The following is a 17,492-nucleotide window of genomic DNA, read 5'->3' as shown; positions in this document are numbered from 1 at the left end:
GTAATGTATTTAAATTTCGGAAGATATTATTACAAATATTATAATTAATATAAGTAATATAATTAATGAAATTATTATGGTAATTGTCACAATATTTGGTAATTATAATTAATATAATTAAAGAAATTGAGAAATATAAGATTTCTTCCCTAGAAATATTTGTGACAATTTAGTTAAATTACAATTAATAAAATATAAAATATAATTAAAGAAATGAAATTATTAAATTAACAAAACATGAATATTTCTAATCATACATACACTTATGCACTATAATAATCATGCAAAATTTAAATGCAACTTTTTAAATTTTTAAATGTAACTTTTTAATTATAAATCTATCAATATAAATTATAATTAATGAAATTATATTATAGAATTTTCCTATTTTCATTTTAATAAATATTATGTGTATATAAAATGAATTATACAATCATATAAGGAAATGCGTCGGATTAGAGTTTAAATTTATTGATACAAATTTTAGAATTTACATTTTTTTTATAAAACTAATCAAATGTTAATGTTAATAATAATAAGAAGAATTTTAAAATCAGAATTATAAATTAAGTATTAGGGTAATAATTAATCTATATATATTATATATTATTATTATTATTATTATTATTATTATTATTATTATTATTATTATTATTATTATTATATAAAAACAAAATCATCCCTTTTCAAAAAAAAAAAAAACAACAAAATCATCCAATTTCATTTTCCCGCCCAAACTTTTGTAGTAAAGCTTATTTGGTAAGTAAATGTCTAATGGAAATTAAAAAAAAATCTATTAATTGGTAATATTGCATAATTGGTAACATTATGTATGGTATTATATTCTATAATATAATAATATAATTGATAATATTATTGTTCAAGTATAATAAAAATCCTATGTAATAATGTAATAATAAAAAATTAAAAATAAAATTAAAATAATAACAATAACAATAACAATAACAATAATAATAATAACAATAACAACAAATTTAATAATCCAAACAAAACTATATACAAAATAAATTTAAAATTAAAAAAAAAAAAAAAAAAAAAAAAAAAAAAAGGAAGAAGACAAAGGTGGCTTCCCTTTGTAAATGATGTGAGATCATTTTGATTCCACATTGAAAATGTTTAGAAAGATGAGCTCTTAAACTCCTCTATATAAGAGGGGCATTTACAAACATATAATTGCTTGCCCATCAATATGGGCAAGTATGAGAAGTCCAAAGACTTTTTTTTTTATTTTTTTATTTTTTTATTTTAGTACTATTAACCTGACAAATTATGCTGTGGATATGTGTCCACCTTGAAATGTAGACACAGTTCAAAAATTGTTCATAATTATTAATATATAATTCAAAAAATTATGAACATATAGTTCTATAATTATGAACATAGTGTTGTGAACATAATTATGAACATATAGTTATGTAATCATGAATATAGAGATTCAATAATTGTGAATATGAAGTTAAAAATTATGCATATATATCTTTATAATTATGAACATATAGTTCAGTAACTATGAATTTAGAGTTCTGTAATTATAAATATAGAGTTCAATACGTACTTATGAATATGAAGTTCAAAAATTATGAATATATAGCTTTATAATAATGAACATATAGTTTAGTAATTATAAACATAGAACTGTGTCCACCTTGCAAGGTGGACACGGTTCCACAACATAACTATTCGATTGACCCTGTAACATGTAAACTTCCTCAACCTATTGAAACCCAACGTGTCAAAAGGCTCTTATTTAAGAAACCTTATCTTAATGGCTTCTTATTTTAGTTTTTTTTTTAATTTTTTTTAAATTTATTAGGGGGTTTGAGAAAGATTAACCCAAAATGTATATGAGTTGTTTTAGTTTTTAGCAGTTTGGAGCAAATTGCTAAGTTATTAAATAATATTTTTGGTGTTTTGATTAAATATAAAATGTTAAACAGACGAGTTTATTAAAATTTTGACGAATTTGCCAAATAATCAGATTACAACAACAACAACAACAATAATAATAATAATAATCCAAAAAAAAAAACAATATACAAAATAAAATTAAAATTAACCAAAAAAAAAAAAAAAAAAGACAAAGGCGAGCCACCGGCACCCTTTGTAAATGATGTGGGATCATTTTGATCCCACATTTAAAATGTTTGAAAAGAGAGAGCTCATCTATATAAGATGAGCAATGAGACTCTTATAAACATAATTGCTTGCCCATCAATGTGGTCAAGTATTGAGAAGTCAAAAGGTTCTTATTTAAGAAGCTTTAACTTTGTCTTCTTATTTTAGTTTTTATTTATTTATTATTAGTAGGGGTTGTGGAAGATTAACCCAAAATGTATGTGTTGTATTAGTTTTTAGCTGTTTGGAGCAAATTATTGAGTTATTATATAATATATTTTGATTTTGATATTTTGATGTTTTGATTAAAGTTAAAATGTTAAAATGACGAATTTATTATAATTTTGGCGAATTTATCAATAATCAAATTACAAATAATAATAATAATAATAATAATAATAATAATAATAATAATAATAATAATAATAATAATAATAATAATAATAATAATAATAATAATAATAATAATAATAATCCAAACAAAACAATATACAAAATAAAATTAAATTTAAAATTAAAAATAATAAAAAGAAGACAAAAGGGATCCACGGGCTCCATTTGTAAATAATGCTAGATCATTTTGATCCCACATTGAAAATGTTTGGAAAGATGAGTTCTTGAGCTCCTCATCCCACATTGAAAATGTTTGGAAAGAGGAGTTCTTGAGCTCCTCTTACAAACATAAATGTTTGACCATCAATGTGGGCAAGTATTGAGAAGTCCAAATGCTCATGTTTTATTTTTGAGTACTATTGACCCGACAAATTAAGATGTGAAACTATGTCCACCTTGCATGGTAGACACGGTTCCAAAATTGTTCATAATTATGAATATATAGTTCTATAATTATGAACATATAGTTATGTAATTATGAATATAGAGATTCAATAATTGTGAATATGAAGTTCAAAAATTATGAATATATAACTTTATAATTATGAACATATAATTAAGTAATTATGAACATATAGTTTTGTAATTGTGAATATAGAGTTCAATAATTATGAATATGAAGTTCAAAAATTATGAATATATAGCTTTATAATTATGAACATATAATTCATTAATTATTAACATAGAATTGTGTCCACCTTGCAAGGTGGACACGGTTCCACAACATAACTATTCGATTGACCTGTTACATATAATATATGTTCACCTATTGAAGCCCAACGAGTCAAAAGACTCTTATTTAATAAACCTTATCTTAGTGGCTTCTTATTTTAGTTTTTTTTTTAAAAAAAAATTATTAGGGGGTTTGGGAAAGATTAACCCAAAATGTAGATGTATTGGTTTAGTTTTTAGCAGTTTGGAGCAAATTGCTAAGTTATTAAATAATATGTTTGGTGTTTTGATTAAATATAAAATGTTAAACATTTGAATTTGTTAAAATTTTGTCGAATTTGCCAAATAATCAAATTACAACAACACGACGACGACGAAAACAACAACAACAACAACAACAATAATAATAATAATAATAATCCAAATAAAATTAAAATTAACAAAAAAAAAAAGAAAAAAAAAAAAGACAAAGGGGAGCCCGTCCCTTTGTAAATGATATAAGATTATTTTGATCCCACATAGAAAATGTTTGAAAAGATAAGCTCTTGAAATCCTCTATATAAGAGGTACAAACATAATTGTTTGTCCATCAATGTCGCAAGTATTGAGAAATTAAAAGGTTCTTATTTAAGAAACCTTAGATTTGTCTTCTTATTTTAGTTTTTATTTATTTATTCATTATTTATTATTTATTAATTATTAGTGGGTTGGGAAAGATTAACCCAAAATGTATGTATTGTTTTAGTTTTTAGCAGTTTAGAGCAAATTATTAAGTTATTAAATAATATTTTTGGTGTTTTGATTAAAGATAAATTGTTAAAATGACGAATTTGTTAAAATTTTGGTGAATTTTTCAATCTCAATTTTTTAAAATTGTCAATAATAATAATAATAATAATAATAATAATAATAATAATAATAATAATAATAATAATAATCATCATCATCATAATCATCCAAACAAAACGATATACAAAATAAAATTAAAATTAGAAAAATAAGAAGAATGATGTGGGATCATTTTAATCTCATATTGAAAATGTTTGGAAAAATGAGCTCTTGAAAATGTTTACAAACATAATTGCTTGCCATCAATGTGGGCAAGGAGTGAGAAGTCCAAAGTTTTTTTTTTTTTTTTTTTTTTGTTTTTTTTTGTTTAGAAGTAAATGAATATTAAAAATAGAAAGAAAATATTTCAATAATAATATTTCACATCATGAAGGAGTAAATGCATATTTTTAAAAATAGTAAATGTAAATTAAAAATGGAACGAAAATATTTCATTAATAATATTCTACATCATCAAATTTAAATGTAACGGAAATTAGGTAAAAATATTAATACATCTATATTCTAATTGACTGAAAATAAAAAAAATAATTGACTAAAAATAACTCTAATATTACTAATTGACTGAAAATTTTAAAAGGAAATGAATATTAATAATTGACTGCAAATAAAAAAATGCTCCATAATTGACTAAAAAAATGACCAGATCATTGCATTTTAATTAAAAATGGAATGAAAATTAAAAATTGAAGAAAAATATTTCAATAATAATATTCTACATTATCAATAGTAAATGCATATTTTAAACAATAGTAAAGGTGAATTAAAAATGAAACGGAAATATTTTAATAATAATATCTACAATTCTACATCATCAATTAAAAATGGAACGAAAATTAGGTAAAAATATCACTACATTTGATATTCTAATTGATTAATTGACTGAAAATAAAAAAGAATAATTGGCTGAAAATGAATCCGATATCACTAATTGATTGAAAATATAAAAGGATAACTAATCGAGTAATATTCTACCATTATATATTTTAATCCAAAGTAATCCGTCCTGATGGATTGAAAGTGTTAGCTCTAGACGAAGATGAATAGGATTGTGTTGTCACTACCAATGTCGTCTACAAAGAGGTTTCAATAATGTGTAAATATAATCGGTGATATTAAGTTTTTTTTTTTTTTTAAATGAAAAAATTGTTATATATCTGGACAAAAAAATATATCTTCCATACAAATGAATAAGGATACCAATTCATTTCTATAACTGAGTTGTTAGAGAACGAGCACATTTTACTAATTTATGAAAATTCTAAACAATGATAAATAAAATCTTCAAAGTTATAGCACCGTATGCGTACATCTAGACATTAGCTATTAATTTGAGCAATTATTTGCACAAATTCAAGCAATGATACCATCAAAATATATAAACGATCCAAACCATATATTTAATTGCACTATATAATATTTGATGTTCTAATTTAAATAATTATATATCGATTCATATATTCTTAATATATTACAACAAATCAATTCCGTGCATCGCACGGGTGCAAATACTAGTATCAATAAATGCAAAATTTTCTTATCTCTTTATTTTAAGAGAGAATATATTTATTTCTTCATTTGAAATGTATTTTGAGCGAAAAAGATTTCAATTCTTTTGAACAAAATTTGTTTTATATATATATATATATATATATATATATATATATATATATATATATATATATATATATATATATATATATGGTCGCGTTCAGGTGTGAATAGGTGCCCAAGAGAGAAACGCGAACCAATTAGCGCGCGTTACGTGTCAGCATTCATTGATCGGGTGCACCTACTTTCACCTATAAGTGCGCCTACTTTCGCCTGCAAGTGCATGTAGTTTTTGCCTGCATTTATTGATCGGGTGCACCTACTTTCACTTGCAAGTGCACCTACTTTTGCATGCAAGTGCATGTAATTTTGTCTTGTTTACATTCATTGATTTGAGTTCGTTCTGTTTGGCATTTTTTTTTTTGTTCTTGCGGGTAGTAGTACCTGTGGAAACCACCCGCAACTACTTATAATTATATGTGCACTTAGTATTGATACTCATTGTAAATTTTACTTGCACCTATAATACATTTTACATACACTTGTAATACATTTTACTTGTACTTCGATGTTCAATTATTTACAAAAATGCCGTCGCGTTTTTAAAAAAAAATCAGTGTTTCTCATCCATTATATCTGGACATGTGGATGAATATCAGGCATTCGTATATTTACATATGTGCGCTCCATTTGCACCAGAGTGTAATTCTATATATATAACCAGAGTACAATTCTATATATACATACACACAGAGATATAGATTGGGCCATGTTTTGGTGGAGAAGCCCAGTTCACCATAAAAGCCCATTGAACATTTTATAACAAGAGCCCATAGTATCTGATAACTGGACAACTAGACTACATAGTCCAATTACTAACCCACAACAAATTATTGTGTGGATCATGGTTCACATAGTATATTGTGTAGATCATAACAAAAAATATATTTTTAATAAATTAAAAATACATTATTTGTGTATTAAATATATATTATATAAAATAATGTATTTATAATACTTAAATAATAATTTTTTTCTTAATATAAAATACATTTTTAATATTTATTTGTACTAAATATATATTATTGATAATATAATCCATATAATAATAATTGCTAACATGCACGGACGGTCAAAATAGAAGTTCTCCAGTTCTCCACGATATTATGATCCATATATTATAAATCATAATTTACATTACAATATTTATTGTTAATATATAATAATTTATTAAAAATATATTTATAATACATGAAAATAATTTTAAATCTAATGAAATTGACCATGCTATTTTTTAGTAATCATAAAACTACAAATTTAATTTTTATAAATAAATTAATTATAAAGCAAAATTTACCTACTTTTCGGACCAACAGTGGTCCCCACCGGGTTGCGGCTGCGCAGTGCGTGAGCGCACAAAGCAGACGACGGAAAAAAGCTTTTTTTTTTTTTAAAAAAAAAAAAAAAAAAAACTTTTTTGATAATGGAAAAAAGCTTAAATACCTGTGTCTCTGCTTCTTTGAGAGAGAAGACACGGCGATTCTACGGCCACTCTTCTCGGAAGGTAGAGAGAGAGAGAGAGAAGTGGGTGGAGATAGGAGCTCAGTGAGGTAGAGAGAAGCGGAAATATCTCTTGAGGTTCATTTCTTCTACTACGCTCTACGTGTATCTCTATGTATTTATGTGTATACACTCCCGGATCTAACGGTTTTGTTTGCATCTGCATCATGCATTCATGAGAGTGATGAATCTGTAACTGATTTCCGATTTCAATGTGTTTTGGATTTTAACAGATCTGTCGTTTATTGCTGTTTTCTGTATTCTCTGTTATACTTTCAGCTGGATTCTCTCTGTTATATTTTCACGATGGAGGCTCGTTAGACTCATCAGATATCACACCATTTGAGATAATACTTGGGACACTTAGTACAATCTTTCCATTTTAGTGTACATTATTATGTGCTAATTACTGGGCATTTGCGTGTTTTTTCCTCAAAAAGCCTTACTTTTTATTTTATTTTTTTCTTCCCGGATGGTTTGCAAGCTGTTCTTTAATTTTGAAGTTTATGCAGCAGTGTAGTAGAGTGTGTGTGTGTGTGTGTGTTTTTTTTTTTTTTTTTTTTTTTTTTTTTTTTTAATTGGGAATTATTTGTTCTTTATTTGTCTGAACTTGTTAAAGAATAGTGTTCTTCCACAGCATCACAATTTCTTGTCAATTATTGTTTTTATTGTTTGCTACAATGTTAAATGCCTGATTTTGTTTTTGCCCTAGTAAAAAGCAAGTCCACTACGAAAATGATACAATCATGGCACCGAATGAAAACTGAAAAGAACTGACTCCAATATTTTCCATGTATGTGGGACCCCGAATGCTCCAGCTTTCTCTTAGTGGAAACCTACTTTTGACAATAAGATTCCACATGATTGAGATTTAATGTTAATTTTCCTTGCTATGTACTCCTTTTCTTGTTTAACTTTTCTACCTTGAATAGCTTTAGTAAGATGTAAAAATGTAAAATACTTTTCTGCCTTGTCAGTTAGATTAAATATTTGGAAGTTGAGTCTATGAATTTTGGATGAGATTTCAGTTTTGGCATCCTAATTTGCCAATCATTAGCTGGATGCTTTTTGTTTGGTAAATGAAATACACTGTTAATTGCTTGCAGTTAAAAGCTGCTTAGATTGGTGCAATTTTGGTCTCATTAGATTAGGAATATCAATAATTTTTAAGTCTTTTTAGCATAGTATGGATGGTGGTATTCTGAATCCGTTTAATTTGTACTCCTGTAAAACGGTAATAGAAGACTCAGGATAAAATAGTTGTTTGATCTTCTGCTGAACAGGTAAAACTATTTTTTTGGGTCTTATGCTGTGCTGTAAAAATATAAGTTTGTTCTGCTCCAAGCACAAACATACTTGCTTGGTCTTCACTTCTTCATTGTGAGAAAATGATGTGTCTTGGATTTTACCTTCCATTTCTGGGTTTTGAGGTTGTTTTTGTCCCACAGGATTTTCTTATCTTTTTAAGATCAGTAACATGTGATGTCCCTTGCACTTGTCTGGATGATGACATGATTCTCTTAATTTTTTCTGATGATGAGCTAGTCGATCTTGGTTCTATTATTTAATGCTATTGTCTACTTCTTAGATCACGTGGTCCATCCCATTTCATTATTTCTGGTGATAATTGAATGCTCTTGTTCCCTGTTTTAGTTGATTGGTTCTGAATGCTTGAACTTAAATGGGTGCTGTACAACCCCTTATTTGTCATTTTTCTATCTTTTCCTTATATTTTTTCAGAATTTCCTTTTTATCTCTGTAATGTTAATCTGAAATTATTGTTCTCTTAATTAACAGACAATCAACATGCCAATCTGTTGTCATTGACAATTATGAATTCTGATGTTACCTATTGAGAAATAAGGATATTTAGCTGATTAACTCTGTTTTTTCTTCCTTAAAAAAAAAAAAAAAAACTCTGTTTTTTCTTTGGCATATTAAATAATTATAGTTGTTTCTTTCCCAAATGACCTCATTCAACAAAGTCGGCTCGGGTGCCACATAAATTTGGTGGTCATGCTTTGTAAAATGTGTATGGTTGTTATCGCATATGCGTAGATACTACACAGTTTATAATATTTTTGAGTTCATGTTGGTATTCTTTATATGCTGGCTTGTCACCCAAATGATTTCATTTGTCAAACTAATGTTGGATATAGTATATTCTATGAAAATATCTCATTCATTTCGTTTGATTGTATGGTTATAATAATTCTTTATAGCTGAACATACAGTCTCCAATATATACACGATTCTTTTGCCTAAATTTTTGAAACTTGTGGGCCATGAACATTAAACAAATATTACATTTAATTGATTTTAAGTAGTCACATGCGCACACATACAAAAATAATAATATGGTTGTCTGAGTATGTGAGTGCATGTATTGTAAATTATATTTGTTGTGTCTTAATCTGGACGGGTTGACTTGGAATATTTTTACTGTGCTTTATTTAAACCAACCCACCAAGGTAGGTGATTTAGAACGGACTACAGTTCCACTGTTTCTTGCTCAGTTGATCAACTTAGGCTTTGTGGAATTGATTGATTTTTTTTACATTCTATTTATTTGCTGAGATATCAATAGTGTTACCCATTTGTTTGACTTGGTATCCAGTCTAGAGTACACAACCTTAATTATTTTGTATTTTAATTTTATTATAGTTCTTCTTTGGTCTAGAGTACCGACGACTCTCTTTATTGCAATTTATGTGACGCAGGAAAAATGGGTGCTGGAGGCAGAATGGCTGTACCCGCTGAGGGCAAGATGTCTAAACAAGATCTTCAGCGTGTTCCATATGCTAAACCGCCTTTTACTTTAGGTGAGATCAAGAAAGCAATTCCACCCCATTGTTTCCAACGGTCTGTCCTCCGCTCATTCTCTTATGTTGTTTACGACCTCATAATTGCCTCTTCCCTCTACTATGTTGCTACCAACTACTTCCATCTCCTCCCACACCCTCTCTCCTACCTGGCATGGCCGCTTTACTGGATCTGCCAGGGCTGTGTGCTGACTGGAGTTTGGGTCATTGCACATGAATGTGGCCACCACGCCTTCAGTGACTACCAGTGGCTGGATGACACTGTCGGCCTTATCCTGCACTCCGCCCTCCTTGTTCCATTCTTCTCCTGGAAATATAGCCATCGCCGCCACCATTCCAACACTGGTTCCCTTGAGCGGGATGAGGTCTTTGTCCCCAAGCAGAAGTCTGATCTCGGCTGGCATGCCAAATATCTTAATAACCCACCGGGCAGAGCATTCACACTCCTTATCCAGCTTACCCTAGGATGGCCTCTATACTTGATGTTCAATGTCTCTGGCAGACCATACCCCCGCTTCGCCTGCCACTTTGATCCCTATGGCCCTATATACTCAGACCGCGAGCGCATCCAGATCTTCATCTCGGATACCGGGATCTTCGCTGCAACCTACGTGCTGTATAAGCTAGCAGCAGCCAAGGGGCTCGCGTGGGTTGTCTGTGTCTACGGTGTCCCATTACTCATCGTGAACGGGTTCCTTGTTTTGATCACGTACCTGCAGCACACCCACCCCGCATTGCCACACTACAATTCCTCGGAGTGGGATTGGCTAAGGGGCGCACTCTCCACAGTCGACAGAGACTACGGGATCCTCAACAAGGTGTTCCACAACATCACAGATACTCACGTAGCGCATCATCTGTTCTCCACCATGCCCCACTATCATGCAATGGAGGCCACCAAGGCTATCAAGCCAGTTCTGGGCGAGTACTATCAGTTCGATGGCACGCCAATCTTTGCAGCAATGTTTAGGGAAGTCAAGGAGTGTATTTATGTGGAGCCAGATGAAGGTGACAAGAACAAGGGTGTCTTCTGGTACAAGAATAAACTTTGAATTGTTAGGAAAAAAACGTACGATTTTCTTGTTTTCTTGTTGCAATGTTTTGATCGTTGTTCTAAATGTATGCCGTTTTGTTTAATGTGTGAGAAACATTGGTTGCGGTTGAATAAACTTTGCAGCACGAGTTATGAAATGATCTGTCCCTGCAGGAAAGGTAACCAAAACTAAAAAAATGGAACTAAAAATGAACTTTGTTGCATTCTCAAAATTAGTATAGACTTTGGAACTCTTCAATTATACTTTGAATTTTGTGATAGAGCTAATTATGGATTAGTCTTCTGATTATCATTCATTTCAAATTTAGCTTTGGGACTGATTATCATTCATTTCAAATTTAGCTTTGGAGTATTAAATCCTTTTCAATTTTAATCTATTGTAAACATGACTCTGTTACAATGTAGTATATAGGAGTGACCACGATTCCGGTTCCACAAATGATCAAACCGAAACCGGATTTATCTATTAAAAAAAAAAACTTTTTTATTTGTCCTCTTTGACTCTTTGAGTCTTGGCGCAAAGGCCAAAGACCAAAGACCAAAGTTTTTGGTCTTTGGCCTTTGTGCCATTAATGACGTGAGACTTCAAGTCTCACGTCATTTCCCACTCTGCCCACTGCCCAATGCGGCAGTGTGGCAGAGTCCATAGTCCACTCTACGCTGCAGGCTTAAGCCTGCAGCAAAGCTAGCATTTTTTTAATTTTTTTTTTTCGGTTTGGAACCGGAACCATCCGGTTCTGGTTCCAATATTATAGGAACCTTAACCGGAACCTTATAGGTTCCGGTTAAGAACCGGAATCGGAACCGTACGGATGGTTTCGGTTCGGTTCCGGTTAGCACAGTGACGATTTCGATTACGGTTTCGGTTTGAACCGGAACCGTGGTCACCTCTAGTAGTATACATACTTGCTCAACCTATTGAAGCACAGAGAGACACAGTCATGTTACTCGATCACGAAATCTTTGGCCATGGTTAGACTTAAAATTAGAAAGTATTCAATATTTAAGGAATTTAAGGAATAAATTTAATAGTTTTAAAAGTTAAAAGCTAAAATTGAAAAAAAATTAAAATTGGAAATGAGTAATATTCAAAGGATTAGCATTTAACTCTTTGTAAAATCAGTTTTGGTCATTATCCAGAGAAACAAACAACCATACAACGTAAAATATTCTACAAGTGAAGTTACCAACCCCAGTCACAACCTTTCTATTCGTTACAAAAATCAAATACTTTACAGTCAACAAGCTCATATAATTGTGGAAGGTTTTTCCCATTCTTTTGATAACAGATATCTCATGTTTTATTATGCCTGTAATCATGTTGACAACAACGAATAAAGGAGAAGGGTTGATAAGGATACGATACAACTGACAAGAAGTTGGTTTGAAGCGATGAAATAGTTCCTCTGGTATGCAAAACGAACTCTTCAACTTTCATATTCAGTTATTGGTTCTGCCTCGGGGGCCGAAGCCAATCTTGTAAGGACTTCAGGTATTCCAGTAGTATCTCTAATAATCTATACAAAACCAACAAAAAAATGTTTGAACGCCATCAAGATTTCATACTTGCAGATCATGAAAGCTATGCAATTGGCACCCAAAAAAACATGTTTTTAAAAAGGTTAACATCCACTAGGACAGAGATGTAGATTTTAGTGATTTTACCAAACATCAGAAAAGACATTTTTCTGCACTTGTGTGAAGCTTTCTGACAACTTTTGACCAAATCATCAACCAAACTCCAGAGTCCTGACTAGGCTAACAAGAAGGATTCATAGCAAGTGCAGTTTTTATTGATTCGGCCCATAACTTTGCTACCAAGAATGGATCGTCAGCAAAGAGTTTAAGTGGTCACGGAAGTCAATAATTGGTTTGCTGACAACCATCAGCTTTCCTACTTCCATCTTCTAAAAATGTCTACCCAAAAGAATGGATTTATTGGTGCACAGAGACAATACAGACATAGGATGCAGTATAAAGTTAGATAATTGAGTTTTAAGTCTGATACTATCGTGAAACGTCAAAGATGAAAATTTAACAAAGAAGAAAAAGGGTTTTCCAGAATAAATTATACTCCATACTTGGAAGGAAATATAAAGGACTTACCAGAATCTCATCATCAAGATAGGAGACCATAAATAGTCTTTGAAAGCTCCCACCTGTAATTGCAAGAGTAACATGAATTAAATCCACAAATACTCTCAAAAAGTTAGAGGCAAAAACTTGTGTGAGACCGTCTCACGGATCCTTGTCCGTGAGACGGGTCGGGTCACTTTCCCTTATAAGTAACAAATATTTTATTTCTGATTAGTATTACATTTTTCAATATAAGTATTATATTTCCATCTTGACCCGACCCGTCTCACAGGAGAGTCACTCAATGTTAGAAGTCTAAACATAAAAGTTGTTGGTATCTAAGTGACCACTTGTTAGATATTTTATCATATCTTAAAGATTTAGGTTTAACACATGCGTATTTGTATTTCAGTGATGATTGAAAATAATAGGTGTTAGGTGATTTCAAGGCAAATAATATAATTTATAAACCATCTATTTCTTCACTTAGAAAATTTTAAAACTGAAGCTGCAAGCCTTTTGAATAACCAGAAAGGTTGTTGGTACCTAAATGATAGTTTAGGAGAAATTTTATTGTATTTTAAAGATTTAGGTGTAACGTACTCGGAAAGATATATATATATATATATATATATATATATATATTCCACATGTGGTATTATCATGATGATTAAAAACATAAGTGATTTCAAGGCAAATGATATCAATTGTGTTTTGTAGCTTGCAAATATAGTGGAGAAATGCAATATAAAATGAGAGCAGAAAAAAAAAATGATATGTTTTTGATAAGGCATAAGCTGTCAGATAGTGGTCTGTGATACAAAAAATAATAACCAAAATAAGAATGGCACTCTTCTCCTAATTTACTAAAATATAGAGATAGTGGTTGTCCATGATTGGCTGGTTAAAGATTTCAATGCCACAGCTCTGGGAGGATAGACATATCTCCTGAGAATTTTGATTTTCACAGAAAGTGTATGGCATTTTGAGAAAAGGAGAAAATTCAAAATTGGAAAGCTATAAAATAATTACTTAGTGAAACTAAAGAGGCCAGAATCCCCACAGACAAATAAGCAACCGCCTGGGTAAGACACGTGAAGTGTCAATGGAGTAAGATTTCAGTAACATATGTAATACTCCGTAATACATATGGTAATGTTGGTTTGAATCTGTTATGCAACATATATGACTTGTATTTGGCAATGTACCACCCAGTAACCAGCAGAACATCACCTCATAATTTAGCTTGTGCAAGACTGCACTAACTTGGGCTTAAAAGAATGACAATCTAGCATGGCAATGTTAGCATGATTAATGGGTAAAGAAATGAGAGTGCTCACCAAGAGGAATTTTCAATCCACTGGACACTGCATCTCTAATAGGAACGGGAAGTTGCTGAACAGTGTTCACTGCCTGTCCAAAAGCACCTCTTAGTTGCTGAGGTACAGTTTCTTCATTGACCTTAGGTGATTCAAGTATCCCTTCAACATATTCTTCTTTCATTCTAAGAGGCCCCTCAACAGATAACTTGGCGGAGAGTATAAAATTGCTCTCAATCTGCATTATCATGAATCATTTCATTCTTCTGAAATCCCCAACAAGGAGTGACATTTGGTGCCCGCTTAAGTATATTAGCAAATACACTAAACGAAGTAGTAACAGGCAGCCAGCTAGTGATACTACTATGTATATAGCTTCAAACAGCCATAGTTGAAGCATGCATAGATAGATGCAAATTCCAAGACACCAACAACACAGTGGTGGGTCTCAGACTTGGGGTGAGTGTATACAAAATTATCAATATAAATGTTACATACTCACTGTACAACTGCTTCTTTGCTTAGATATCTTAGTCGCAAATAATGTAGTTTCAGCAAATTGAAATCTAACATGCCCTTTATTTTAAGTTTCTCCTTATTTTATAGTTGACACTTGAAAAGTAAAGTATATCTAACAAAAGTAATATACCTAAGGACACTAAAAACACTTGCACAGACTATATAATATACTGTTTTGTAGAGGGCATGACCGAATGCTTACTCTGATTAGGTAGTTCAGTAATTTGCCTAGATTTCACCAGTTACCACACATCCCGAGATACGTGACACTAAAAGAGCATAATATAATTGAAAGACGAAAAGGATAGATTCCTTGTTTGTGTTATTTAATAAACAAAGAAAGGAAATATTTTCTAAATGCATAACACATGAATTTTCAAGCCAAATTTAATCACAGATATTAAGTAATTACCGAGTTTAGATATTTCAAGTAAGCAGTGACATTTGCATAGCCATCTTTGATCAACACATCCAACTTTGATAAATTTGCCAATGATGAAGGAAACCTCCTGAAAAAAAATTGTGGTGGCAAGTAATAATCAGAACTAATTCACTAACAGAATAGCAAATAAAAGTCAAGCCCATCTTTTGTGTCTCAACATGTTAACATTATAACATAGTTTAATCAGTCCCTATCAACAAATTATCAGTTACATGTCGGAATCAGAATAAATGCAAAAAAGAACAGACAGACACCAATTGCAGATATTACAACTTCAAGCTAACACTAGTAACAGAATAAGACTTACTCAAACACAAATTTAGCTGCAACGAATCCCAGGCTTCCGGATCCAAACCACTCAAAGTTCCACCGCCCTTCCAAATACGGAGACCTGCAAAGCTGACAACATGAATGAACATCTCAGAGGGAAGCTTGTACATTGAGTCAGTTGGTCAGACTAAACACCTTACGTTGTTGGGCGAGGTGTTGGATTGAGCCGCTCAAGGCCAATTATCCTCTCATTCACATCAATAAGCTGCATATCCGTAACTTTCCCTGTTACTAATGCCTCGAATCCTCCAGCATCTTTGAACTGGGATTAGAACTCAAGTATTCAACTTACAGCATTCATATTAAGACAGTAAGTATAAACATAAATTCTTCATCCATCTTAGAAGCAAAACTAGGCGAAATCTACAACTAAAGCAAGCACATTGACTACAGTTCAGCCAGAACAAAATCAGAAACATACTAATTGTCCAAATTCCCCAATAAATCATCAAAATTATAGAAAATAAATAAATAAAAGAGGGAGAAGAAGAATTACAGCGAGAAGCAAAGACTCCTTAGCAGAAAGCCTTTCCATTTCTTTAGCGAAAGAAGCAGACGCTCCGCCTTGCACTGTCTGCTGAACCATGGCTCTGCAAATTCCTGAATTTTTCTTGGCATTTCGGAGATTGTAGTTTCCCGGGAAAACTCTGGCGGAAACTATGAAGGGAGAAGGAGGTGGAAACGACGACGTATAGCGCGAAAATGGCGCGTGCAGGTTCATAACAGAAGAAGCCATTGAAGAATGGAAAATCTAAAGGCGCAGAAGAAAGAAACAAAATGAAATTGAAATTTCTGGTGTGGAAAATCTTTGTGGCCAACTGTCAAGCTTCACTGCTTGAGCTTCATTTTTTTGGACGGATTTTGCATTTGAGCCCCATTTCGTCATTTCACTCCAAGTCAACTATAATAGGGTGATATTTTTCTCACTTTTTCTTGATTTTAGTTTCATTTTCACTTTTTTTTAGAACTATGATTTTAGTTTCATTTTCACTTTTTTTTTTTTTAGTACTATGATTCTGTTACAATATAGTATCTGTTCATAATTACTTTCTTAATCTATTGAAGCACAAAGAGTCAATATCATCTCCTATAATACTGTTTCAAAAAGTATTAAATTTTAGTCAAAAAATATTATACGTCTCACGTGAAACAGTCACACACAAGACTTATTTTTCTAAAAATTAATAATTGTACTCTTTGGTTATATACACTTGTCACATTATTTGTATTGGAACTAATAATTAGTTAATATATCAGGAAGTAGATCTCGAATTTGTCAAAATATTTATATTAGAACTAATAGTTAATTATGTAGATGCGTTCTTGATAAAACTGTTTTGAACGGATGTTAATTGATACCAGACTAGATTAGTTTCATCTAATAGAATGCATATATTACAATACAATATGCAAAAAGAACACAAAGGATAATGCTCACTGGTTACACAGTTAAGGCTAACCTTGAGCAAGTTGGCACTACCATTCTCCATGTGTATTTTAAGGAGACAATAGTATATAGACCTAAAGTAAGACGGTATCACATTCTACATATGTTTAAGATGACAATAGTTGCAAGGTAACTTGTGAGGCCATATATGTGTTTAGTAAATAACTGTTGGTTGATTAAGTTAGTGAATTTGACTAGTTGATAACATTAGCTTATTGTAGAAAAGTGTTTGATAAATTAACTGTTAGTTGATAGCTAATTACATGTAAAATGACTTTTTCAAAAAGGCGAAAAATTGATCGAAAAAGTTGTTTTGAGCAAT

General features: G+C 31.0%; 2 protein-coding genes across 2 annotated transcripts; one reads left to right on the top strand and one right to left on the bottom strand.

Annotated features, from left to right (window-relative positions):
* The first annotated feature begins 7,111 nt into the window (after positions 1 to 7,111).
* On the top strand, positions 7,112 to 11,175 carry LOC109182042 (delta(12)-fatty-acid desaturase FAD2-like). The gene is made up of 2 exons (XM_019332056.1): positions 7,112 to 7,239; positions 9,882 to 11,175. The coding sequence occupies exon 2, from the start codon at positions 9,887 to 9,889 to the stop codon at positions 11,033 to 11,035; it is 1,149 nt and encodes a 382-aa protein (XP_019187601.1). The 5' UTR covers positions 7,112 to 7,239; positions 9,882 to 9,886; the 3' UTR covers positions 11,036 to 11,175.
* Positions 11,176 to 12,119: 944 nt separating this feature from the next.
* On the bottom strand, positions 12,120 to 16,576 carry LOC109180934 (probable plastid-lipid-associated protein 13, chloroplastic). Its single transcript, XM_019330654.1, has 7 exons — positions 16,220 to 16,576; positions 15,864 to 15,985; positions 15,701 to 15,784; positions 15,364 to 15,460; positions 14,454 to 14,670; positions 13,144 to 13,196; positions 12,120 to 12,554 (listed from the first exon to the last, which is right to left on the bottom strand). Exons 1-7 carry the CDS (start codon positions 16,457 to 16,459, stop codon positions 12,465 to 12,467), a joined length of 903 nt encoding a protein of 300 aa, XP_019186199.1. The 5' UTR covers positions 16,460 to 16,576; the 3' UTR covers positions 12,120 to 12,464.
* Positions 16,577 to 17,492: the final 916 nt, after the last annotated feature.

Source organism: Ipomoea nil, unplaced genomic scaffold (assembly GCF_001879475.1).
Source record: "Ipomoea nil cultivar Tokyo-kokei standard unplaced genomic scaffold, Asagao_1.1 scaffold1043, whole genome shotgun sequence".
Lineage (NCBI taxonomy): Eukaryota > Viridiplantae > Streptophyta > Magnoliopsida > Solanales > Convolvulaceae > Ipomoea > Ipomoea nil.
Note: the sequence above shows the minus strand (reverse complement) of the source record. Positions and strands in the feature narration are given on the sequence as shown.

Excerpts from the sequence above, each read along its gene's own strand:
- LOC109182042 (XM_019332056.1), top strand. The coding sequence starts at position 9,887 with ATGGGTGCTGGAGGCAGAATGGCTGTACCCGCTGAGGGCAAGATGTCT.
- LOC109180934 (XM_019330654.1), bottom strand. The coding sequence starts at position 16,459 with ATGGCTTCTTCTGTTATGAACCTGCACGCGCCATTTTCGCGCTATACG. Across the intron at positions 15,986-16,219 it reads AGGAGTCTTTGCTTCTCGCT|TTCAAAGATGCTGGAGGATT; the intron begins GTAATTCTTCTT and ends TTCTAATCCCAG. Across the intron at positions 12,555-13,143 it reads ATCTTGATGATGAGATTCTG|ATTATTAGAGATACTACTGG; the intron begins GTAAGTCCTTTA and ends GGTTTTGTATAG.